The sequence below is a fragment of the Lynx canadensis genome, chromosome E2 (genome assembly GCF_007474595.2).
Source record: "Lynx canadensis isolate LIC74 chromosome E2, mLynCan4.pri.v2, whole genome shotgun sequence".
Lineage (NCBI taxonomy): Eukaryota > Metazoa > Chordata > Mammalia > Carnivora > Felidae > Lynx > Lynx canadensis.
In genome coordinates, this window is record NC_044317.1 from 7,026,110 (window position 1) to 7,053,366 (window position 27,257).

The window sequence follows — 27,257 nt, forward strand, 5'->3', positions numbered from 1 at the left end:
TCCGAAGTGGGCTCTGTGCTGACAGCAGGGTGTCCGATGCAGGACTCAAACTCACAAACCGTGAGATCATGACCGGAGCCAAAGTCAGCCGCTCAGCTGACTGAGCCACCCAGGCGCCCCCTAAAAAGTTTCTGATTCTTTACAGAAAACCTTTACCAACCCCTGCTCTAAATATTTTTTAAAAAATTGTTTTTTGCTAAGTTTATCTATTTATTTTGAGAGAAACAGAGATAGTGTGAGTGGGGGAGGGGTAAAAAGGGAGAGGGAGAGGGAGGGAAAGAGGGAGAGGAAGGGAGAGAGAGAATCACAAGCAGGCTCTGCAGAGCCCAGCGTGGGGCTCGAACTCACGAAACCGCAAGATAATGACCTGAGCCAAAACTGAGAGTCGGATGCTTAACCAACTGAGCCACCCAGGCGCCCCTAAATATTTTTTGACAGGAGTAAGCACACAACAGTTGAAACTCCAGTCTAACAGATATGCAAAATAGCAGTAACTTTGAGAAAACTCTTGCAAAAGTGACAAGGCCATCGTGATGGACCTGAGGGGGAAAAAAACCCATCAGATACGCCAGGGCCTTTACGTGATAATCCAATCTTCCTGGGTGGTTTCTATCTTCAGAAACAGATATCCTGGGGTCACAGCCCCCAAAGTGGGTTTATATGCACCTACAAAAAGTACAAAGAAGAAAGAACACCAAAGCTTTTTTTTTTTTTTTTTTTCTAATTTGTTTATAGAGTCACTATTCAGAAGAAAAAAGAACTGGGAATTAAAATGTCAAAGGGGAATGATGAAGCAAATTGCATCATACAGCAATATGATGTAGTAACAGCTGGCCATTTACAAGGATGATTACGGGCAGGCGTTATACTGAGCTGTAAGACAGGAGGGCTATAAAATGACTTCCAGGGAAAGATGAATCCTAAGTGATAGGCCCACTTGGCTTACGACAACAATTAACTACCCTGTTCACAACCAGAATTCAGGGTGACATAAGTAATTCTCATGTGATTTTCCATGATTTTTGTGTGTGTGTGCGTGTAAAAAAAAAAGATTCTTAAAATTTAAATCTGGTTCTTGTAATTTTACAAGTAAAGCAGTCAATAAAAGTCACCTCTTAGAAGACAAGGTTTGAAAAAGCACGTTAAAATTTTAAGACGAGTTCAAAGGCAGGATCATGATGCAGCAACTTGTGAAGCAAAAAATTCCTCTAGAATGAAACAAGTCGGAGCCCTCGTCCTGGTCACACCCTGACCTTTCGGAAACGCGCATAAAACAAAGACATTCATGCCACGACCTGTCAGACAGTTTCAGATTTTCTACCCGGGATGCATTTTCAGAGGCTATTTGAGAGAGGCGCCTTCTGTGCCCGTGAGGACCCCACGCACCGTGGTCACGTCCAGCGCCAGCCCTGTCATTTGGGGGCGCTTCTCACAGCGCTGACTGAGAACTGGCTCCTCTGGGTCTCTTCTGCCACGGGGTACAAACGGACCTTCCCTTCCAAGTGTCTACCCACCTTCCGTTCTCTTTCCCAACGCGCAGAGTTAGAAGGACGCTGTATGCCATTTCAAAGGCAGAGGAGCTAGAACTGAAAACGTTCAAAGGAAAAGTAAGAATTGATATGCATTTACTATTGTCTCTGTATTCATCCTTTTAAGGCATTTCAAACCAAAGCATTAAGTGAAGGCTAGGAAATGGGGGTTTTTTTGTTTCTGTCTTTTTTGTTTTTTTCTTTTTAAAAAAGGAGATGGTGGCGGTAGGGAAAAACAAAAACAAAAACACAGCCTCCAACACAGTCCCTTTAAGAAAGGCTGGGCTGCACTTCTCTCCAGCAGCTTCGAGCTGCCCTCTTGCTTCTGGCGCCTCTGTAATTTACAATTTACTGTTACAGACTTCTCGAAACAACTTAGAGCTGAAAGTGCCTTCCAAAATGTTGTCAAGGGAATGAATGCTTCTCGATTAATTCTTTGGTCCCGCCGTAACAAAAGGTCTCTCACTGGAGCTGCTCCTCTGGAAGAAAGAATCTGGTCCCTTCTTCTCCCAGGCTTCTTGGCACCAGAAATGGCCTGTTGGGTTGACTGTGCATCTCAAACAGGGCAAATTAAAGACTCTTTTGTAGTGACCTCTGCTGCAGGACAGTTTATTCTGCCCCTCTCCCCCATCTCCAGTACATAGTCAGCTATTCGGTAAAATGTTACGGCAAAAAGTGGAACGCTGTCCAGAAGCAGTGTGTCCAGCGTCCTGACCTCTCATCTTCCACGTCTTCGGCGGTACTTACAGACAGCAGTCAACTCAACTCTCCCGTGGACGAGGTTTCAGTAACGGACTTAGTGCCTCTGGCCCGAGAGACAAAGACGAGGGCTTTGAAAGTACCCAGCCCACCTGTCTGTTCTCTTTCTCCCCACGGAATGAAAGACAGACAGCGCTGAAGGCACATGCAACACAGTAAGGGAGCCTGGAGGAGGGAGTGATTATTTGGCAGAGTCGGGAAAACGTTACAACGGAAGGGATACTGGAAACAGGCCCTGAAGGATGAATACAAATGTATCTGCCGGAGAAGAGGAGGTCGAGAAAGGCAGAGACGAGAAACGCGTGCAAGCAGAGACACACATACGCACGGATCTGTGAGGCACTTGTAGAATTTCCAAGACCCAGGAGAGTGTAATTGAGATGTGTACTCAGCACCGTTATTCCACATTCAACACAAAAACAATGCCGCGTTCCCCACTTTGCTGAAGCAGCCAGGCTCAAAAAACCTACTATCTCCTCTGCCACCCTCGTCCTTGGTTCCCACATCCCGGGAGCGACGGGCTGCTTTCTTCCCGAATTCTGGACACCGGCCACTGCCCGGTGCCCAGGACGCTGCCGTGGTGGGCTACCCACATCAGCCGGCAACACCAGTCCCTTCCCGGTCCCGTGGACACACAACAACCAAGGCACCTTCTTAAAGGGGAGCACATTCAGAGCACAGCTACTCGTACGGCTAAAATAGCTTCCGTCCTGTAACTAAGGACAACGGTGTACAACTGAGCTGTAAACTTTGACAACAGGTTCTGCGCTTTACGGAATCTTTTAAAACTACCCCTCACTGAACGCTGGCAGTAAGTGATAAGCAGGGTTTACCGGTATCTCCTTGCCCTTTCCATTTTCTCACCGACAAGTCCTACTGCTACCCTCCTTATTTCCCGTCCCCACAACTGCAGCACCCTCCTAAATAAGACTTCATCTTCTCCTTCTTAACGTCTCCTTCTTAACGCCCCTCAATGTCTGCCCACAACCCTTAAAATAAAACCTCAACTCTCACGTGGACTACACTGCGTGGGATGATTATACGGGGTCCCTCTCCTGCACCCGACCCCCTCCCCAGTCAGCTCTTCAGGACATACTCGATAACTCCGGGAAACGCTACAGGGGAAGTTTAATCATACTGGAGCGCAGGGCGAGCGCCAATCCAGAACGACAAGGCCCTGCCCGCTCCCTGAATCTTGTCTCGAGCCATTCTACCCGCCACTCACCGTCTTGGCACGATGGTGTCCTTTTGCTCCCCAGTCTCGGGTGCCAGCCTGTTCTTGTCCCTGGACCACAGCACTGCCGTTTTCTGTGCCCCCCGCATTATCCCTGCCCTACTCCCCAGCCCAACCGTGCTCCCATCAGATCCTCCCCCTCCTCCTGCACCTTCAGACCCGCAGAGCAGAGGTCCCTCCAACCACACGGTAGCAGCGACCACATCCAGACTTCTTGTCTGCCTCCTCTGACGGGCTCCATGGGCCCTGGAGCCCTATGTGCCCAGGACACAGCTGTGCTGCACAAAAATGCTCAGGAGGTTTAGTGAATGAAAAAGCATATTAGGGAAACTTGACCAAGAATCCAAGTTCTCTACTTAAAGATAGTTGTTAGGGTGCCTGGGTAGTTCAGCAGGTTGAGCATCCGACTTCGGCTCAGGTCATGATCTCACAGTTCGTGGGTTCGAGCCCCGCGTCAGGCTCTGTGCTGACAGCTCGGAGCCTGGAGCCTGCTTCATATCTGTGTCTCCCTCTCTCTCCAAACCTCCCCGACTCACGCTCTGTCTCTCAAAAATAAACAGTAAAGAAAAAAAAGATAAGTGTTTCTGTAAATGAGATTAATTGGGGTCTCTTAATTGCAGTAGTGAACGATCAGATGGGCCATTTTAAATATACTTTTGGAAGAGCACCTCGGGTGGCTCAGTCAGTTAAGCGTCCAACTTCAGCTCAGGTCAAGATCTCACAGTTCGTGGGTTCAAGCCCCGCGTCGGGCTCTGTGCTGACAGCTCAGAGCCTGGAGCCTGCTTCAGATTCGGTGTCTCCCTCTCTCTCTGCCCCTCCCCTGCTCACACTCTGTCTCTCTCTCTCTCAAATAAACACACATAAAAATAAAACCAGAAGTTCTTTGAAATAATAAATGAATCTACTTTTGCAGCAGACTTTCAGAATGATCTACTCTAAAAATAAAGACAGTCTATTCTGTCCCCGTTCCTGAAATTGCTACTACTGCACAACATTCGGATACGCAGCACTGAAAATTTAAGTGAACGTCAAAAATAAGTTGAAAAGTCTTTGGCTCTATGTTCATTTCCTTTACTAGCCCCAGAGAGGTAGCAAAAATCAATTGAGTGACTTAGGTGTCCACGGGAGGTGTCTCAGTTTTGACGCCGTTGATGGGGGATGCACTCAAATAGCAGCCAGCACGCAAGAAAGAAAACAAAGCCCCGGGAGGTGCAGGACTCTGTCCACTAGTGAAACGTGAGCTCCCTGTCTATCGCCTGGCCCCAGAGTCTCCCCAGCACCTAGCTGTCACTGAGTCTCTTCTTGTGTGTTTGGGAACAAATGGCTAAACCCATAATCAAGTCTCTGAACAGTTAACACTAATGATATAAGGTCCCTTTACTGCCAACTCTTGCTGGGATGAGTCAATAAACCGTACATTTCAGTACTTTGAGACAAATGCTGACTTTTTGAAAATGGAATTTCTTTTCTTTTTTAGTTGCGTATAGGGGCCATTCAATGTGACATCAGTTTCAGGTGTACAACACAGCGATTCAACAGATTTGTACACAACGCTATGCTCACCACAGGCGTGGCTCCCTTCTGTCCCCATACGTCGCGGTTACAATATCACTGCCTATATTCCTAGTGCTGTGCCTTTTATACCCGTGACTTCCTCGTTCCATAACTAGAGACCTGTATCCTCCTAACTCATTTTGCCCAACCTCCTATCCCCCTGCCCTTCCGGCCACCATCAGGATTTTTCTCTGTATTTATACGTATGCTATTTTGCTTTTTGGGTTTTATTTTTTCTTTTGTTTTCAGATTTCACTTAGGAGTGAAACCACATGGTATTTGCCTTTCTCAGTCTGACTTATTTCACTGGGCACAATACCTTCTAGGTCCATCCATGTTGTCTCAAATGGCAGGATCTCATCCCTTTTTATGGCTGCATAATGCTCTGTTGTGTATGCACACCACATCTTCCATATCTAGTCATCTAAGTGACGGACACTGAGGCTACTTCCATACCTTGGCTATTGTAAACAATGCCGCCATAGATGTAGGGGTGCATGTATCTTTCAAATTCGTGTTTTCGTTTTCTTTGGATAAACATTCGATTGTGTAATTATCGGATCACGTGGTCTTTGTATTTTTAATTTTTTTGAGGAACCTCCACACCGTTTTCCACAGTGACCTACCAATTTACATTCCCAGCGACAGTGTACAAGGGCTCCTTCTCCACATCCTTGCCAACACCTGTTCTTTCTTGTCTCTTTGGTTTGACCCCTTCTAACAGGTATGAGGTGATAGCTCATTGTGGTTCTGATTTGCATTTCCCTTATTAGTGAGGTTGAGCATCTTTTCATGTGTCTGTTGGCCATATATATGTCTTCTTTGGAAAAAAGGGCAGTGTTAAATATTTTTAGTGTTTTATTTATTTATTTTGAGAGGGAGAGCGAGAGAGAGAGAGAAAACGAATCCCAAGCAGACTCTGCAATGTCAGCGCAAAGCCCAATGTGGGGCTTGATCCCACGAACCATGAGATCATGACCTGAGCCAAAATCAAGAGTCGGACACTCAACTGACTGAGCCACCCAGGTGCTCCAGGACAGAGTTAATTCTTGAACTGTAGTTTACTACGGGTCAGCACAATCGTACAAACGTATGGGTTAAGGCAGTGATGACATTTCTAAATAATGTAACAACAGCTGTGACAGTGGTGCATATTTTCATAATTCACGTTCCTACCAACAGCAGAGACGATGGAAGAGAAAGGAAATAAAAAGCATCTACTTTGTTCCTGCCCCCTCCACCCCCCACCTCCAACTGCAGGAGGTGATAAAAACTAGAATTTTATTCCCTCCCTGCCAACCACAGGTATTTCCATTTTCACGCAGGTAACAAAGCTGTTCACACAAGGCAGTGCTACCAGTACTTAAAAGGGGCCAGGCAGGTAAACAAACAAGCAAGCAAACAAACAAACAGCCAATTAACCAACCAACCACACCCGAAGTGTCCCATATCTGCTTGGGTAGGTCTAAACTGCACACACTAGCTGTGGTGTAGGAAGAAAACCGGGTGTTGGCGGGAAACTCTTCCTTTCACTAAGGAAATGGAAGACTGGACAGACACGGAGCCTACTGGCCTCTAATTCCATCCCAAAGCAGAACTGGGCTATGGCAGGGGCGCCTGGGTGTCTCGGTCGGTTGAGCGTCCGACTTCGCCTCAGGTCATGATTTCACGGCTCGTGAGTTCGAGCCCTGCGTCGGGCTCTGTGCCGGCAGCTCAGAACTGGAGCCTGCTTGGGATTCTGTGTCTCCCTCTCTCTCTGCTCCTCCCCCGCTCACGTTCTGTCTCTTTCCCTCTCTCTCTCAAAAATAAATAAACATTAAAAAAAAAAAAAAAAAAGAAGTGGGCGATGGCAAGGAGAGAAGGGAAACCCAGGATCTAAGGACTCTCTCGGCTCTGCACAGGGCCACTTTCCTCAAACTTCTGGCTACGCCCAGTGAATGTGCTCCACTGTGTCAGAAGAGGCTCACACTCACCTCACCTTCCTAAAAGGGAGGTTTCCTCCAAGTCAAGGACTGACAGGTACAATTTAAGTGACAAAAGCCTGAAGATATTTTGAGCTTAGTATTACTAAACAATTTACAATTATTCAGAGGCCCAGGCAATTGGTTACCGGTATGTTAATGTGCCTACAAAATCATGTCCCGTGATATTTCTACGGGCTAATATAAAAATCACAAGCATAGGGGCGCCTGGGGGCTCAGTCGGTTAAGCGGCCGACTTCGGCTCAGGTCGTGATCTCGCGGTCCGTGAGTTCGAGCCCCGCGTCAGGCTCTATGCTGATAGCTCCGAGCCTGGAGCCTGCTTCTGTTTCTGTGTCTCCCTCTCTTTCTGCCCCTCCCCTGTCCGCGCTCTGTCTCTCTCTGCCTTTCAAAAATGAATGTTAAAAAAATTAAAAAAAAAATCACAACCATAAAATGGTCTTTCAAATTGTTCCTAAAAAAGATACAGAAATACTCAATAGTTGAAAGAATCACAAAATACCTGTGAGCAAAGTATACATTTAAGGTTCTATATCCATTAGCACATTAACTCTACAAAGGAAAATGAAGGACATTTTTTTTTTTTTCCCACATCCCATTACTCAACAGTCTATTTTTTAAAACCGGCCCTTCCTTCTTCCATTTCTGATATACGCTACCTCTCAAAGCTTTATTGCTTGAAGGCTGTTTCATCCAACAACATTACACCCAGATCTTATTTTCCCTAAGTGTTCTACTTTTCTAGTATCTCTGAATGAGGGAAAAATATTATAATTTATTCTCACAGAGAAATGAAATCAGCAAACATGAGACCATCATTTTATAGCTAAGTCACTCTTTGGCAATAAACACCAAGAGAGGAGACTTCACTCTCTGCTCTTTTGAGCACGGGCGTCAAGAGCTCTGGCTGAGCATTGGAGGGCATTTAGATGGACACATGACCTTGACCCTCCGAAGAGTTACAGATGCCATGTTCACCTGAGCCTCTGATGTCCTTCCTTCTTTGGACTCACTGCGTCTTAGGCAACAGAGAACTCACAGGAGGATCTCGAACTGTAACCACAGTCTGCCACTTGTCACACCCCACACCTCCACATCTCCACCCTTAACCTAGAATTCCCACTTACAAATTATTCATTTATATTACAGCTTCAGTACACAAAATGATAGACTTGTCTCCTGCCGAAGGCTCATGCGGCTCCCCCAGGGACTAACCTACAGTACGCATAAGCCAAATGACTCCTTATTTGTCCTAATTATGTTTTCTTGATGGATTATAAATAGATTTTAAGCCTCACTTTGATATCATAAGACAAACTGATGAACAGTTTAAACAATGGATAGAGTGGCTTTGTAATCTGGACGCTTAGGCTGTATTATCGAAATCTACATCCTAAGAAACAGAGTTGATGGAAAAGCACTTTGCTTGACTCTCTAACTATTTAACAGAAAGTACTGTAAGAACACTGAAGAAGGCTAATACAAACTCTAAGAGGTAGAAGTCAAAGGGCAAAGGTAAAACAATGAGGACTTATCCATCAGTGTTCGTTAGAGCTACGTTTTATTTCTATCACATGTACTGTTACTCAAGATAACAATCCTCAGGAAAGTTCCACAATAAGCCTAAACATTCAACACTTCACTTTATGTCAGACTCACTAGTCTAACAAGAATTGTATTGATTTGCTTCTTCATTCGAAACCTTCCAAAACCCTCTCCAGAATTAGAGCATTCGTGGCTACTAACAGTGGCGACCGCCATCTCGTATAAATAAATAAATACCTTTAAGCTGAAATAAGTAATCTGTGTTGAACTTAGAGCTCCAATTTCAAGGGCTTAGTTTCCTTAGAAGCCAGAGAAAAGGCTCCTTTGGTCTTCTGAAACAGAACATACTTTAATATCAGATCTGAAAAACCCACATAAGAAAAGGATTTAATCAAACACAGTTGCAAATACTAAAAAGGAGGAGGAGGAAGAGGAAGAAGAAGGAGGGGAAGAGGGAGGAAGAGGAGGAGAAGAAATCATTTTGCAGCACGTGACTGTAAGCCCTCTGGGGCAGATTTCATCTTCTTTGGGATGCGGCTGTTTGGGACGCGTATAGCAGGTGGATGAAAACAAACAAGGTGCAGATCCATTAAAGATATTCAGGCCCAGCTCAGCTCCCGTCGCCATGAAGGTGCAGCAAGGGGCAGGTGTCGTCATTGAGCTGAAGACTGCTCCAGAACCGGGAGCTTCTAGCTGAACCCTTAGGCACTAAGAAACTTAACAGACGACAGTCACCGAGGAGCAGCTGCAGGCAGGTGACTACAAACTCAAAGCACAAGTGAAAGAAAAGGGAAAAGGGACGTGGGCACGAACAGCGTGCTGTGCACACAGTGGACAAAACGAACGGACGTTAGTGCCTCTCAGGTACAGGGTGGGTACCAGATGCCCAAAGACAGGATGGTGACAATCTCCATGCTGCCATGAAACTTGCACTTCCTACAGAGATCGTACTGGTCTCTTTAAGTAGTTCATCAGCATCATCTATGAGTCAAAGTTTGGATTTAAATGGCGAAACAGGCTCATCGATAATCAGGCCTTGGAACATGTCCAGAGGGAACGGCAGAAAATAAATGCTTGTTACAAAACAGCTCTACGGGGCTGGGTTTACACAGCAGAACACCCAACCAAATCCTGTATGACTGGGCAGAAGAAATGCTTTAATGTCAACACGCACAAAAAAACTTTAAATGATACAATAAAGCTCTAAGAACAGAAGCAGACCCCCTCCCCACAACATATACACACAAAGCCAAAAACAAAAAAACAAACCAAAAAAAAAAACGCTGTCCAAGATGACCTAGAATGGGGGCACCTGGGGGGCTCGGCCGGTAAGAGTCTGACTCTCGATTTCGGCTCAGGTCACCCATCATCTGAAGGTTCACGAGTTTGAGCCCTGCAAAGGGCTCTGTGCTGACAGTGCAGATCCTGCTTGAGATTCTCTCCTCTCCCTCTCTCTCTCTGCCCCTGCCCAGCTCACAGGCTCTCTCCTTTCTCTCTCTCAAAATAAACAAATAAACTTGGGAAAAAAAAAAAAAAGATGATCTGGATTCTGGGCCCAGTGTCTCCACTCCACCCTCCAAAGACCAGCTTTCCCTGAAAACACAAGGGAGAAATACTGCTGTTCTCACTGTTGGCTGACTCATCGAGGGATCCACAAATCTTGAGACTCTTTCTTTCCTTTACTCTCCAGGATGAATGCTAAACAAAGTAAGGTTCCAACAGATCCCCAGGAAAAAAACCAAACCAAAACAAAATGAATTCTCAAAAGTGAATAGAGGCTTTTCTGCACCCACGCTCCCGGGGGTTCCTGGTGCTGGAAGCAGGCGCCCTGGACGTGCAGAACAAGGTGGGCGAGTTCGTGCACCTGTCCGTGCTGTGGAAGTGCTCTGCCAGCAACTGCATCATCGGGGCCAGGGACCACGAGTCCGTCCAGGTGAATGTGGCCCAGGTGGACAAGGTGACAGGCAAGCTCAACGGCCAGTTTAAAACCGACGCTATCTGTGGGGCCATTCACGGGATGGGGGAGTCAGATGACTCCATCCTCTGACTGGCCAAAGCCAATGGCATCGTTTCAAAGAACTTCTGACTCTAAAGGATCACGGATGTGGAATATTTTTCATTAATAAATAGCACCTCCCCTGCCAAAAAAGTGAACAGAGGACAGGAACCTGCATGTGTCCCTGCAGAACCACCCAGCAGTTCATCTTCAAATCCTTTTCACGTACATCACTCCCAAAGCACCACAGCTCACAAGGGAAAAGAGTCTGAACTTCGTATCAGATCGATGGGATTGTGCCAGAACCAGAAGAGCCTCAGACATGAAGCAAAGCAAACTTTGCAATATTCAAGAGAAAGGGAAATTTCCTATAAGCCTCAGGGAACCTTTCCCAGAAGGTCTCAGGGTTGCTGAGAAAGGAAAGATTCTGTGGGTCGTTATACCAACGAACTCAATGTTGCCGTCCTTAAAGGTCGTCAGCTACATTTAGGTTTAGTTTTCCAACAAACCAAAGGGAAAATGTCATTCAGGGATCAGAATGAGGAAGAGCTGGGAAGAGGGCATTCTGGGAAAGCAGCATCCCACTTACTGAGCTTAACGATGGACCATGGAAAGTCCTGCCTGCCTTCCAGTAGCATCTGTATCCTAACACTGCATGATACATACATGCTCTACCCAACTTTTTTTCAGGTTAACATTCGGGTTCTATTGCTAAAGCTGAGTTTTATGTTTTTTTCCCTCTTATACTGAAAGTCCTTCTAGTGTATGATAGCTAAGATTATCAGAGGAAAAATAAATGCTAAGCCAAAGAAGGAGCACAGGAAAAGATTAAACCAGTAGGTTAGGTTAAAAGACTTTTCTATATTAAGTAGAAAGTATGCCAGATGAGCTGCTTTAATTCCTACTCTGACAAAATTGAACTGGTTCCCTCTGTTGGGAGTGCAGAAAATATATAACATTGTTTCCAAATCATACAACTTTATACTGCTTAAGACAGTTACTTAAACTAGGCTACCTAAGGATATTATATAAACAAAACTCAAATATTTATAGTTTCTCAGACTACTAAACTTTCAACACCCAATCCACATGTTAATGACATCACAGACCTAAATGCTTAAGCTTCAACCAAAGGGAAAGTCAGAAACATCAAGTACCAGAACATGCAAACTTATTTTGTTTCATCGTGATTCTTTAAAGTTCCTTCCAAACATGGGGCACCTGCCTCAGTTGGCTAAGCCACTGACTTTGGCTTAGGTCATGATCTTGCAGTTCATGAGTTCAAGTCCAGCTCTGGGCTGACAGCTCAGGGCCTGGAGCCTGCTTCAGATTCATATTCTCTCTCTCTCTCTCTCTCTCTCTCTCTCTCTCTCAAAAATAAATACACATTAAAAAAAACACTTAAAGTTCCTTCCAAACAAAACAGATATATGATAGCGGCATCAGGGTGGCTCAGCTGGTTAAGCAGAGGACTCTTGATTTCAGCTCAGGTCATGATCTCACAGTTCATGAGGTCTAGCCCCACGTAGGGCTCTGTGTTGTCAGCATGGAGCCTACTCGGGATTCTCTCTCTCCTTTCTCTGCCCCTCACCTACTCATTGTCTCTCACTCTCCCTCAAAATAAATACACTTAAAAAAAAAAACAAACAGATACGTTATGAAAGCTGGATATCACTGATGTCAAAAATTATTAAATAGTTCATTTGTAAGTAGTAATACAGATAAATCAAATTACTTGTAAGTAGTTTTGAGATTGATCATTTTTTAAATGTTTTTTATTTATTTTTGAGAGAGAGAGAGTGCACAAGCAGGGAAGAGGCAGAGAGAGAAGGTGACAGAGGATCCGAAGCAGGCTCCACGCTGGCAGCAACGAGCCCGATGTGGGGCTTGAACTCATGAACCCTGAAATCATGACCTGAGCCAAAGTCGGAAGCTCAACCCACTGAGCCACCCAGGGGCCCTGAGACTGGTCATCTTAAAATACTCCCAAGAACACCACTTCAACAGCCAAATAAACTTAAAAGAGTCACTGACAAAAACATACACTGACTGATTCAGGTTCATCTATAAAATGTCAAAAATATCTGTCCTATCCATTGAACAAGATGGTTAAAAATGAAAATCAGAATGAGATAGTGTGTAAAAGTACATTTAAATGATAACATATTGTGAATTGATAAGTAGTACAGGTTGCATAAAGAAGAGTTAAATACGAGTAATGTTGTAACTTGGTATCATAAATGGGTAGGAGACAAGGTGTCATTAACCAGGAGTCTAATCTGACTTCACCCACTAAGAACGAGCAACTTCATCATAATACAAACCACTAAGGCCCACTGAACCCCATTTCCTTATTTGGAAAGTAGCAGAATTAGAGCAGCGAAGATCTGAAGTCCCTTTCACTTGGCCACTTTGATTAGCAATATTTAACAAAGAAATTACTGCTTTTATTAATGAGTACCATTTCACATTACTAAATATTCTCATTATTTGCCACCACGTGACAAGTCAACCCCCCACGTTTTCTAATGCAGCAGACACAGCAGCAATCTACCTTTGTGCAGACCTGGAGAGTTCAAACACTATTACATACTCCTGCACAGGTCAAAGATTAAATGAGACGAAGACACATTTTATCCTTCATTTATCAGACTAGTGAGCTGAAGCCGAGATTAAGTCATCTGCCAACAGCTCCCAGCTATAAGAGTAGCCGGATTGGGAAAGCAGGCACAGGGCTCTTCCCAGTTACGGATAACTGGGCATCTGAAATGAAATATAAGCGAGCCAGTCATGTAATGGCCCACCTGCTGGGGAAGAAAGGCAGGTAATCACTCATTCAACACATGTGCCGTTCTCTCTGGCTGCCAGGGACACAGAAACGGACAAAAGAAAACTCCCTGGCCTCATGGAGCTTACAGCGTGGTTGGGGAAGGCGGGCAAAGTGAGTATATTAACAGTGGTAAGTGGTGTGGAGAAAGCTCAGGCACTGAAAGGGATACACAGCATGTGTCTGGCAATTTGCAATTTTCTTAAAAGCCTGCTGGACGCCTCTTAGAGAACTACAACAATAATGCATCTAAAGTAACCGTCCTTAGCATTTCCCCAAACAGGGAATCCTCTGGGTACAGGGAACACTCTGACCTCCTGATTCCAGTTTGATACGGATTGCTCAAACCTCTCAGCTGCCAGCTAGGCGCTGTCCATCCCACTGACCATCCAAATTCCATACTAACAAAGACTCCCCCCTACCCCCATCCCACCTTTACATCCACAAAGAGTGCAGGGAGATTTACAAAACTCGGCCAGAGGTTAGGAGAGCGCTTGGACTGCTTCTGAATTAGCACAGGTATCTCCTAATGCAAAGGTTAAAATGGAGTTTGGGGGCTGAGTTCTGCTGGGACAAAGCAGTAAGAATACCTTACACTTCATTTTGCTTTTTCTGACCTGTCAATTCTAGTGACATTCTCTACTATGAGTCTATATTTAACCAGCTTACTGGACAGTTTCTTCAGCTTGTAGCGTTTTCCCCCCTCCCTTTTATTAAAAGAGCAACCCAGTTTGCAAGAAAGTTGCTCTAGGAAACGACAGTCCCCTGCAAGATCCGGTATACCTGGTTAAGCACTATCTTAATCAACCTTTAATTAATTAACCTGGTTAGTTGAGCTGGTATATCAGGTTAAGCTTTGTTTCACTGAAGTTTTAGAATGCCCTCTGAGTCTCTCAAAATCTCACGATCCTCCGTTGTGACCGCATCCTGAGAATTACAGTAAGAGCTCTAAAATTAGCTGCAGCTTATTTTAACGTGTGTCCATAACGCACAGCCCTCCTTTTACATGCAGCGCCCACTGGGAGTGTAAGAAGGCACGTCTGACAAGAACTTCGGCCTTGGGGGGTCGATCGCTGATCCTAGGGACACGATCCCGCGGGGCTTCCCCTCCGCCCACAGCCGGCGAGGAAGTGTTTGTTTGGCTTCTCCTCGGGAGAGACGCGCCCGGCTCGCTTCGCCGCGCCGGCCCGGCCCACTGCGCGATCCGGAGGCGAGCGGCGGGCAAACTTCAGCCGGGCTCCGCCGGCCGGGCCCCGGCGAGGCCCCGCCCTGCTCGCGGGTGCGGGTGCGGGTCCCGGGCCGGCCCAGGACGGCGGCCGGGGGCGTCGGCGGCCCGGAGGCCCGGGCGAGCGCCGGGCGGTGGGCAACGGAGCAGGGAGGGCGGGAGGGCAGCGGCCCGGCTCCGCGGGGATCGCCAGGGAGCACTGCCCCGGCTCGAGGGCGGCCGAAGCTAAGGGACCGTCCCGGGGGGCCCGGCAGGGTGTCCGCCGGCAGGGACAGCGCGCCGGGCGGTGGCCGGCCTGGGGGTGGGGGGGACCTGGGCGGCTGGCGGGGACCAGGGGCTCCGGGGACACGCCCGGCCCGGCCCGCCCCCGGGCTCCGGGCAGCGCGGCCCCGCCCGGCCCGCCGCGGCCCGGTCCTCACCTGATGTACGGGCTGGCCGCCGCCAGGATGTTCTTCTGCACCGGGATCTCCTCCCCGTCGAGGACCAGGTGCGCGTCGCAGAAGCGGGACTCCTCGCGGAAAGAGCTGAGCGCTCGCAGCAGACGCGCGGCATGCTGAGGATCGGACACGGCGCTGCCCTCTGCCATCGCGGCGCCCGCTTGTCAGCCGTCCGGTCCAGCTGCCCCAGCCGCCCCGCGGGACCCCTCGAGCTGCCCGCGTCCGGCGCGCGCCCTGTCTGCACAGTCCGCGCGCGCGCGCGCCCGTCCGGCCCGGCTCTCAGCGCTCGGAGAAGAAGCGGGAGTCCCCGGAACGCGCCTGCGCCATCCGCGGCGCTAGGGACTGGCGCCTTTAAGGAGCCGCGGCGTTGCGTCATTTCTCCGCGACGCCCCCGCGCCCTCGGTCCCTCCCTCTCGCCAGTAGTCGCCGGAGGCAGCCAATCAGAAGCCTCGTTCCTCCGCTGGCCTAGCTGGTAGCGGTCCCCGCGCAGCCAGGGGCTGTTGTTCGCCGGGAGCTGTAGCTGCTGCGGTGGAGGGTGTGCGGGCAGGCTGGGACTCTGTGGTTAAGCCCCGGGCCTCTAGCGCCGCGAGTCTGAATCCGAGCCTCGGCTTTCCACTCAGTAGCTGTGTGGCCATGGGTAAGGCGTCCATCCTCACTTTCTCCATCTGCAAAAGGAAGGTGATGGCTTCTCAGTGGTGTCGTGGACTCTTGTGAGCTCTCGCGTGTAAAAAAGGGCGCAGTAGGTGTAGCTTTTATTATTCCCGAAAGAAAGGGCGCTTCCCAGGTAAGAGCGCAGACCCGAGAAAGCAGACCCTCAAAAAGAGCATTTGGTTGCAGGCTAGGGAAGGAGATAAAGCAGACGAAGCTGGAGAAGCACGCAAGAAAGCTTATATTTTGCAGGGCCTCCCTGTCGACGGTAAGGAGCATGGTCTTGATTCTGTAGGGGTTAGGAACTATGAAAGCGTTTGAAACAGGGTGTTTTATAAAGATGACCCAGCTGCTGCGTGGAGAATGAGGAGGGTGATGCTAAAGGCAGAAAGATGCTTAAATAATTGCAGTACTTGAAGGAAGGGTCTGGGGACCTAAATCGAAGGATCTTGGTGTATGTAAGTGGATATTAATGGATGCTTTTAAAGGAACAGGCAGAATTGTGAGGGAGAGGGAGTCCTGGACAACGTTCTGGGTTGAGTAACTGCGTGGATGTTGGTACCCATCAGACGGACAGGAGACGCTGAAGGGGTGGAGGGCATAGAGATCAGATGTCCACATAGGACTAGGTTCCCAACCCCGTGAAGATCAAGGATGTGACAGGAAGCAACTTTGAGTCAGCTCCGTCCCCAGGGCAAGCCCATATGGTCTGAGGTCCCCTCCCCGGAGGTTAAGGGCACATGGGAATGTGGAATGTAGCCACCGTTTTGTACAAACACTATGTTGTTTGTACAACCTAATTGTACAAACATTAGGTCATTTGTACAACCCTCAATAAGCTTCTAAAGAATTAAGCAATTTTTCTGAAGGATTATTAATTAGGACCAAGCACCTGAAGAATGAACAGCATTTCAGATAAGGCAGGATGGGGTTTTCACTGGATCCGTTCAGTCTTTTCTTTCAACCAGCTCAAAGGGTCCAGTGCAGCCATGGGTCTTTACCCTGAACTAGCGAAGGCTTTGGAGTCGCTGGCAGAAGAATAATTGGGGAAAAGGAAGTTATTAGTGGAAGGTCTAGACTTTTCCAGTTCCTTCTTCAAACTCAGCTTATAAAATGAGTGAAATAAAAATGTCTAGGGCTGGCTTCAAAACCAAATGAAGGGATGGAGGGAAGCGGGTGAGGGTACAGATGAATCGAGTGTTTATGAGTTACTAATTGTTAAAGCAGGTTGTGGGTACGTGGAGTTTCGTTGTACTAGTCTCCGTATTTCTGTGTATGTTGTAAAATGTCACAATAAAAATAAAAAACAAGATAAGCAGCTCAGACTTCTCCATGATACCTGCCCCATATCCCTGGGAGCGGTCGACACTCCTTTCCCCCAGTTGTTGTTGTCCTTTGAACCTGCTCTGGCAGGTAACTTATTATAAATGGGTTTCTTTATCCATGTCACCTGCCAGCTTATATGTTTCAGTGGCTCGATTTCCAGGTGCTAAGCACAGTGCTTGGCCCTAGCAGTGCTCAGTGTCATTCACTGAGCACTACTAGGAGGGATGCATGGAGGGATTAACAAAATTGTGAATAACGAGCACTTAATAAATGTTTTCTGAATTTTATCTTTTCTGTTCTTAGTTTATTTGTCTTTGTCTTCATTCTCAACTGGGTTGCTGTTGGGATCAAAAATGATGTATGTGACAGAGAGAGTTCTCTACAATGTAGATATTTGATAAATACTTATTAATTGCTTGGAATGCTGGTTTACTCTCCCAACTATCAGAAGGTTCCAAAACAAAGAGTTCAAATAACAGAATCACCCTCAGGTAACCAGTTTCCCCAGAATGGGGGTGTTGCGTTAGTTGAAATAACTGGAAGTGAGTGGGGATTAGTCAGGTAGGCTCTTCCTGGTAGAGGTGAACATTCTCTGGCATTTTGACAGAAGGAAGGAAGGAAGGGGTGGAGGGGTAAAACACCTGGGCAGAGGGTTGTAGACAGACCTGCATCAACCAGGGAAAAGTTGCTGGCTTGAGACGGTCAGATCAGCAAAAGACCTCATATATGCTTTCAAAAGCACCCCCGCTGTTTGCAGTATTTACCACCATCCCACCCGCCTGAATAACTCATCTTTCAAAACCAAGCACAAACACGACCTTCAAGGAACCTCCAAACAGCCTCGCAGGGCAGAGTCCCTGTGCTGTGCCATGTTCCTGCTTTCTGGGCTGCGCTTTATCCCCTTACCACACTGTAATTAACCAGTTTCTTTGTTGGTTTGCGAGCTCCTCCAAGGTCGGAGCTGTGTTGAATTCACTCGTGTTCCAAGGGACTTGCACAGTGCCTGGTACTTCATAGATGCCCCTCGAGCGCTTTTGCATAATTAGTTAGAGGTAGCAAGTTGGGTCAATGAGCACAGTAGGCAGGATGGAACACAGCAGGATGGCAGGGAGCTGAACACCCTGTCTAGAGCAAGAGGCTGCCCCTCAGCCCTAGCTGACTGCCCCATGGGATAAGGACCCCGTGGTGCCAAATGCACGGGTTTTTCAAGAGATCTGAAATTCACATGTCAAATGTCCCAGTTTTTCAACATCAGCCACCACTTCCATTTGGGAGAAAAAGATAAAGCATGTGTCTACAGACACCTTCTGGCTTTCATTCATTTCCTGAAGTAATCAGAAAACCATCTTGGTTTACCAAGAGGGGAGTTAACAATCAAAAGAATGCTAGGTTTTCAATCAAGTGTTGAGTTCAGCTCAGGTGCCACGAGAAACCCCTGCCTTGTGTAGGAAAGCAAGAGCACCCACACGTGGGAGGAAGGCTTGTGGGGCACAGCCTGCAGGAGCCACTCCCGGTTAGACCTTGGACTGTTGTGTAGCCTTTCTTGTTACTGCTCAAACTGTGCCGCCCGTGATACTGTTTACGGCCATCAGAATGGTGTCTTTGGTGTGATTGTTTCCCTGCATTCCATAGATTTCCGACCTCAGCTGTTGTGAAACGAGTCATTTGAGATCCGGTATGGTCCCAGCCATGTCAGTCTCTGGGACTAAGTGGCCCCTCCTGCTTTAGTGGCTAAACAACCCCCAGAGAAAGAATTTTCTCCTCCCCCTCCTCCTGTCGGGAGACTAAAAAGGGTGTTCACAAGATATCAGCAGAAGTCATTCATTCAACAAATACCTATTAAGTAACTGCCATGTGATACATTGCAGATACAATGATGGTGAAAACAGACATGGTTGCCTCAGTGGATCACTGCAGAGACTTTTTACTGTCTTTGTGATTTTCACGAAGCACATGTATCATTTCTACAATCAGAAAAAAACATTTTCTTTCCATTTGCAAAAAGCCGGGCGGGAGGAGGGGAACTCTAGGTTTATCTTGCTTTGAACAACGAGCCCTTGAAGAAGAAGAATCACCTTGGAGTTTGAGGTTTTGGTTTTTAGTAAGTGTTGGAAAGGGGAGGGAGAGTCCAGTAAAAAAAGAAACAATGCAAAGAAAACAACAATAGTTAGGAGGCTCTTGAGAAAACGCTGGCTCTCAGATTCAATTTATTGGAGAGGACACCGAAGCAAGATGAGCCAAGGACTCAGCCAAGGTCATACATGCGACCTAGTCGGAGAAGAACGCAGGCCTCGAGCTCCTGCCTTCCAGCCCTGTAAGCTTTTCCATTACACCAAGTTGACTCTTCGTAAACATGAATTTGGTTGAGACAGTCCCTTCTGATTCGTTTGAAGGCGGTCTTCACATATTTTATGGGTAAGTCTGTCATTTGTCCAAATCTATTTATAGCTCCTTTCTTTCGGAAAATCTAAGCTCTTCCAAATTGCTGAGTCAGAGAACATCTCAGTATTTATAACTCTAGAGAGTCGATTCCACGTATTTACACGATATTCAGAGAGGTGTCTCAGAAACCAGTGAACTAATTAAGTTGTAATGAAGACAGTGAGTGTTTCTGACCAAATCTATGCTATACTCCTCAGCACCCAGTGCAGTGCCTGATACACAGTAGGGGCTAAGTAAATATTTGCTGAAGGAATAAATGTTAGTAACTAGGGAGAACTGAGATTTTTCTGTCTGTAAGGGATTACTTGGGACGTTTTCGAAGATTCCCCCACCGAACACCAAGCGACAGCCTGCTAACATCTCCAAGTGAGTATCTAATAGGCATCCGCAACTATGAATTTAACTCTTGGTTTTACCGCTTCAACCTGCTCATTCCCAAAATCAGTGGCAGCATCATTCGTTTAAGGACAGAGGGCAGAAACTTAGGGACATCCTTGACCTCTGTCTCTCACACCCTTCATCCAATTCCCCAGCAAACCCTGCAGCTCTTTATGCAGACTGTGTCCTGAATGCAGCCTTAGCCTCACAACCCCTGCCAGTACTGCTCTGGGAGAGTCACTGATCAACTCCCCCTGGACTCCTGTGGCAGCCTCCCAGTGCTCCCCTTGCTTTTCTCTTGCCTCCTTATGAGTCCTTTCTCCCCATACGCTAATCAGATCAAGTTGCTTCCAAGTGCAAACTTTCCAATGGCTTCCCCGTGGCTTACAAAAGCCCTATGTGAGCTCTTCCTTCCTCTGTGACCTCATTTCCTATGACTTTCCTCTTCCTCAGTGTGCACTAACCAAACCAGCTTTTTTTTTTTTTTTCTGAGTTTATTTTGACAGAGCGTGAGAGTGAGTGAGCAGGGGAGGAGAAGAGAGAGAGAGGGAGAGAGAGAATCCCAAGCAGGCTCCATGCTGTCAGCACAGAGCCAACGAGGGGCTGGATCCCACAAACTTCGAGATCATGACATGAGCTGAGATCAAGAGTCAGCCGCTTAACCAACTGAGCCACCCACGTGCCCCTCAAACCGGCCTTCTCGCTCTTGCCTGACCAAGCTTCACATACGCCCACCTCCGGGCCTTTGCACTGGCTGCTTTCTGAGCCTGGAAGTCTCCTCACATTCTCATAACTTTTTCTTTCATTCTACTTAGATCAGAGCTTAAATGTCAACTCCTCAGAAAGGCCTCCACCTAGCTAACTTCATTTTTCCTTGCTGCATAAAACTGTGTATGTTTATTTGCATATTGTGTATCTCCTCTGACTATGATACAAGCTTCATGAGGCCTGGTAGGAACTTCCTGTTTTATTTATCACTGTATCCTCAGCCTCTAAAACAATGCGTGTTAAATAATATATGTAATAAGTATATACTTCTTGAAAGAAAGAAACGGAAGGAAGGTGGGGGAGGAGGAGAGGAAAGCTGGATCTTTTCAACCCTTGCTGCCTAACCTGACATTGCCAAGGTGGAGGAAGGTGAATTATTAAGAGTGACTCAAAGGACATGAAAGGAAAGTTACAAATCTTGGGACATCACAATATAACAGCTCTGGGCACAGGCCAGCCCAATAGCTACTTTCAAACCAAGTTCCATGCAACAACCTTTACTGTCCCCCTTCCAGGCACACCCTCTTGGCACACTGTGCCCTTTAAATTTACTTTGGTCACTGTATGTTGTTGATCTACCCGAAAGCATACAAAAAGTACTCCGTCTCTGTTCTCCTCGGATTCTGGTCACTACACTGCTGGGTGTACCACGAGCTGGTTTATCCTGCACACTTTGTATCTCATGAGTAATTTGCTCCTCAGACCTGTTCAAATGTCTGAAGTCGTCTCAGTTCCTTAAATTCACTGGATTTCCTGCCTGCCTGCCCGGAGTCTCTTTCTCTTGCCCTTGGAGACCCCAAGGAAGTGACTTCACCCTGTCAACTGGGGGTAACCAGAGTCACTTCACAGAGTGGTCGTGAGGAGTAAACATGAGAAGACTGCAGTGAGGCACTGACCACTGACCACGGGGCGTGGCACGTAGTAGGCGCTCAGTACATGCTGAGCCTCATGTCCCTTGTCGCTGCCGCCACCTGGTTTTCAGTGGCATCCTTGCCCACCGCAGGGATGATCTGCTTTGAGCCGACTTGCACATCAGAATCTAGGCTCTTCTCCTCTGCAGTCAGGGCCTCAGCCACCGTGTCCACACGGGTCTGGGTTGATGGTTTCTCCCTGATGTCAGTGCTCACCTCGACGTGGCCCTGGTCTGTCTTCTGACTTCCTTTTCCTGCTCTGGCTCTTGAACCGACCCCCTCCCCCCCCCATTCCAGTCCTTTTATTTCATGCTGCATGTCTTTAGTTTTATTGTTTTAACATTTAAATTCACTCTTACGTTTTTCAAAATAAGGCAGACCTCTTCTTCAGCACTTTTCTAACACTTTAATATATTTATTATCTTTCAACACCTCTTTATTGAGGTATAACATAAAGTGCACTGATCTTGAGGGTACGGCTCAGTGAAGTGTCGCGTATGAGTACTCCTGTGCAATCGCCACCCGGATCAAGAGAAAGAACTTCTCTGGTGACCCAGACGCGTCTCCCCAAGGAAAGCACGGTCTCCTGTCTATCCCTATTGATTGGCTTTTCCCGTTCTTGGACCTTAGTGTCTGGCTTTTTTTCACCCAATACAACACCTTTGAAATTCTTTCGTTTTGTTGCCTATAGCAAGGTGGGGTTTTGTTTTGTTTTGTTTTGTTTTGTTTATAACTGTGACTATACCACCATGTGAATATGCCACAATATACTTATCCATTTTCCCGTTGATGGCTGTTTGCATTGTTTCCAGTTTGGGGCTATTACCATAGAGCTGTTATGGACGTTCCTAAACAGGTCTCGGGGTGGGCTGTGGGCACTTGCCTCTCGTGTGGACATGCGCAGGCGTTGAATTGCTGAGTCATAGAGCCAGCTCAAGTTCGGCTTCAGTAAATACTGGCAGACGGTTTTCCAAAGTGGTCGCACCAAACGATACTCGCACCAGGCGTGCGTGAGCGTTCCAGCTGTTCTACATCCTTCTGTAATTGGTGGTGTTGGTCGTTTAATTACACCCATTCTGGTGGGTGTGTAGTGGTATGTGTAGGTTACATGTGTATGTCAATATATGCATATATGTATGTGTGTATTTATTTATTAAATGCATGTGTGTAAACACACTATTTAAGTGCTTATTCAAGTAGTGCCTCAGTTTTAAAAATTCACTTCTCAAAGTGATTTTTAGGAGTTCTTTATCATATATATGGAAATGCACATTTCTTCTCCTTGTCTGCAGCTTGCCTTTCACTCTCTAAATGTCATCTCGGATGAACAGATCTTCTTAATTTTAATGAAGTGGAGTTTATTATTACCTCCTTTTATGGCTAGTGCTTTCTTTCATGGTCTGTTGGACACTCTTTGTGACCACCGTGATACTTTCCTGTGCTTTCTTCTGGAAGCTTTTCTTGTTTTTTGTTTTTGTTTTTTTAATTTTTTAATGTGTATTTTTTGAGAGAAAGACAGAACATGAGTGGGGGAGGTGCAGAGAGAGGGGGAAGCACAGAATCCAAAGCAGGCTCCAGGTTTTGAGCTGTCAGCACAGAGCCCAACACGGGGCTCAAACTCATGAACCACGAGATCAGGACCTGAGCTGAAGTCAGACGCTCAACCAGCTGAGCCACCTAGGTGCCCCTTCTGGAAACTTTTCTGTTTCCCTTTCACATTTAGGTCTGTGATCCACCTTGGCCATATGCATTTTCTTAAATCCAGCTCACAATTCAGTTCTTCAGAGACTCATTTATTCATTCATGCTTTTTTTAAAAAATAATTTTTTAGGGGCGCCTGGGTGGCGCAGTCGGTTAAGTGTCCGACTTCAGCCAGGTCACGATCTCGCGGTCCGTGAGTTCGAGCCCCGCGTCGGGCTCTGGGCTGATGGCTCGGAGCCTGGAGCCTGTTTCCGATTCTGTGTCTCCCTCTCTCTCTGCCCGTCCCCCGTTCATGCTCTGTCTCTCTCTGTCCCAAAAATAAATAAAAAACGTTGAAAAAAAATTAAAAAAAAAATAAAAAATAAAAAATAATTTTTTAAAGGTTATTTATTTATCTTGGGAGAGAGACAGCAGGGGAGGCTCAGAGTGACAGAGAGAGGATCCCAAGCAGGCTCCATGCTGCCAGCGCAGAGCCCGGTGTGGGGCTCGAACTTACAAACCATGAGATCATGATCTGAACTGAAACCAAGAGTCAGACGCTCAACCACATGAGCCTCCCAGGACCCCCATTCATGCTCTTGATCACTCATTCATTTAACAGATTCTTTTAGTACCTACATTTGCCGGGCACTTGCGGGAGAAGGAAAGCAGTCAGGGTCAACATTTAAGGAACTGAGTGGCCAGGAGAGGAGAGGGGAAACTCGCACACATATAATAGCTAGAAAGTTAGTAATTCAGCTGGAAAATGTGACTATTCAAATAGACCAGCCAGAGTCATGTCTCTCTGAGCCTAGCAGATAGGCGCATTCCCTACCTGCCAGCGACCCTGTCTTCCTCATCCTTCATCGGCCCCTTATTTCCTCCAGGTAAAAGGCCAAGTCCCCATGCCTGGCATCTGAGGTGTCACACTGTCTGCCCCTGCTTCCCCACCTTCATCTTCCAGATCCCCACCACCCTCATCCCAACCCCCCTGCACGCACCCACCTGGTTTCCTGGACAGAACAAGCTGTTCGTCCTGCCAGCTCTTTGCCTCTGCTTCTCCCTCCTGCCTGGGCGCCTTCTCACATGACTCTGGTGCCCGAAAAACTGCTCGCCGTTTTAGCATCACCTCTGTGAAGCCTCTCTGGGCTTCCCTTCTCTCTCATTGTTGTGCCTTGAAATCTCCTTCTGGAGCCAGACCTCTGGGTTCAAACCCTGCTTCTGACCGCTTTCCAGCCCCGTGACCCTGGGCATGTTACTTAACCTGCCTACGCCTCACGTTCCCCACTGGGAACAATTGTGGTTCCTGCCTCATAGAGTTTTGTGCAGAAGAAATGGGATTATCCAGCTACAGTTGTTTAACACACTATCTGGCACATAGTAAGTGTTCAGTAAATGTTCACTTAAAACAGTCACACCCATCATAGTAATGACCTTTATCTGTTAGCATACTAGTCTTTTCACTAGACCTAAGGTTTCTGGAAATCAGAGATCACTTCCTTAATTTTGCCACAATTGCCCCTTCTACTTGTGCCCATTTGTGGAGGTCTTAGTACAGTTCCCTGTGCAGGGAGCTTTTTGTCTGTCACCCCAATGAACCTTTACAACAACCTGCGAGGTAAGTATTAGGATCCCATGCTGCAGTTTAAAAAACCAAGGCTCAGAGAGGTAGAAACCCTGTCCCACATCCCCCAGCTGATTCACGGAAGAGCCAGGATTCTGACTCCCTGTGTGAGCCCTCATCACGCACCCCTGCCTCTCACTGCATGGCCAGTACTGACAGTCCAGTGAACATGTGATGAATAGAATTCACTCTAATAAACCCAGAACCTACCCACGTCTGTCAGAAAGGGACGTGGGTTTACGTGTGCTGCCCGAGTTCTGAACGTGGCCCTCACAGGCCAAGCAATCAGAGGCTCAGACCCTTGTCGCGAAACAGATAGCATCTAGAGCAGGCGACTTGGCTCTCAGCCTTTCCCTCTTGGGAAACAGGCATATTTCATCATTGATAATTTGTACTTTGTGACTGCAAGTTGTGCTAACTTGACACAATGCTGCCTTTCCAGAGGAACAGGTTGTCACTTTTCATGAAATTTGTCCTATTTAATGACACTTTTTGTTTGGTGTCTAATTACCTCCCATCTCTTCTATTGCTCTGTTATAGTCCCAAGCTTTTAAAAATGTTGTGCCAAGAGTCTCGGAAAGATCCTTTTCAAGCAGATTCTGGAAGCTTGGCCTCTCCAGCTCAGTTGTAATTGTCTCGAGAGCAGGGAGCACGTACTATCTGTCTCTATCTCCCATAGCACCTGGCTTGGTGCATGCCGGGCATTCAATAAGTATTTGCCAGATTCATGATCTGTGTACTTACTTCAGGCTGGATACTGGACAAGGTCTCGGGAGGCAGCAAGAAGGAATCAGGTTCAGCTCTTGTCCTCCTCCAGTCCCACGCAGGAGGTAAATCTCAAAAATAAACAGCAAACATCCGATGTGCAAAGTGGTGTTTGTGGTGCGGAATGTAGCAGAACCCTGGGGTATACACCTTTCCCAGAGCATCACTTGTACGCAAAGATTGCTGGGAAATTCTTTCATATTAAAAAAAGCAGGGGCATAATACAAAGTACACTGTAACACATGTAAGCATGTTAAGGTAAAACATAGATTTCGGGGTGCTCTGTCCTCCCATCTTCCTTCCGGGGGGGTATCTCCCCTCCCCTCTCGCCTTCAGGAGTATTTTGCTAGGTGATCATGGTGAACATTGCCACTGCATCAATAAGGTTTCCAATCAGGCTCTGCTCCGTCACTTTCTAGACTTTGAGCAAGTAACCTGAGCTCTCTGAACCTCAGTTTATTCATGATTTTCTAAAATGAGGCTTAGTGTTTTATATAAAGCTTTTGTTACATAAACAGTAGCTTTTGTGAATGTTGTGAGGAAGTGAATACTTATTGGATGGATGGCTGGACAGATAAACAGAGTAGGGAGCGAGCCAGTCTGTTGCCACATAACAAAAAAAGGCACATATTTTCCTTATCGTTAATACTATGCGATTCAACAGCATTCTGTACCCTTGAAGAACCTTCAAATTCACACAAAATCAGAGAAAGTAGAGTAGTCCCAAGTCTATCAAGGAGAACTACTGAGGCCTCAAGAAACACCCAGTCTTACAAAAAATGAGACTGGTCAACTTGAGATCTGAACCAGTGCCTGGTTCAGCACCTTTAACATAGTAGCTTGGGGACCTGTTAAGGGTTGGGGGGGGGGGAAGGGGTCATGCCTCTCATCCCTGATCTGTGTACAGCCTGTTCACTTGAGCTGTGTGTTGTGAGTCCCAGGATCGCAGAGCCCTCCCAGCTGGGGCAGTGCAGAAGTTCTCCACTTTCCCTCCTAAGAAGCTGATAGAAGCAATGGGCTCTACTCTCCTTAAGAACATACAGACACACAGACGTTCACGTGCAGTTTCAGGAAGCTCATGGGCACCCCGAAGCCCCTCCACCATGCCCCCCCCCAGCCCCCTAATCAGTGCTCAAGACCTTTCTACAGCCAACCTCTTGAGGCCAGCCAACCGCAGAAGTCGCAAACTCATTACCTCCAGGCCAGCTAGTAGAAACAGTATAACTCAATACAACAAACCTTGGTGACTTCAGCCAGCGTCAACTTACCCTTCCATCTCTACACCTTCTGAATTCTCAAAAGTTTATCTTCCAGTAAAATCCAAAGCCAAACCATTCACTGTCCTCCCAGACTTTCGCAAGTGTTGGCAGAGATAAGAATTGAGGTTATGTGTGTTTTAGAGATCAAAATTGCCAGTGTGTTAATGCAATGGGGTGGGGACCGTGAACAGGATAATACCTAGGTTGCCTGGAATCGATTGGCCTCACCACAGGCAATGCCTTCATTGTTATGAAAGCCATGATCAACCCTAAAAGATAAAGAACCAGACTCACAGCTGAGAGAAACTCGGTCAGGCCATCCAGGTCGTATGTTCACTCAACACTCAGGTACTGAACACCTGCGTGTGCCT

The 27,257-nt window shown here is 47.0% G+C and overlaps 1 protein-coding gene and 1 pseudogene across 1 annotated transcript in view; one reads left to right on the forward strand and one right to left on the reverse strand.

Annotated features, from left to right (window-relative positions):
* GAN (gigaxonin) overlaps positions 1-15,357 on the reverse strand; it is a 53,244-nt gene extending 37,887 nt beyond the window's left edge. The window contains exon 1 of the mRNA XM_030298013.1: positions 15,068-15,357. Coding sequence (XP_030153873.1) covers positions 15,068-15,234 — 167 coding nt within the window. The 5' untranslated portion in view covers positions 15,235-15,357. The remainder of the gene's footprint in view (positions 1-15,067) is intronic.
* On the forward strand, positions 9,226-10,686 carry LOC115503140 (annotated as a pseudogene).
* Positions 15,358-27,257: the final 11,900 nt, after the last annotated feature.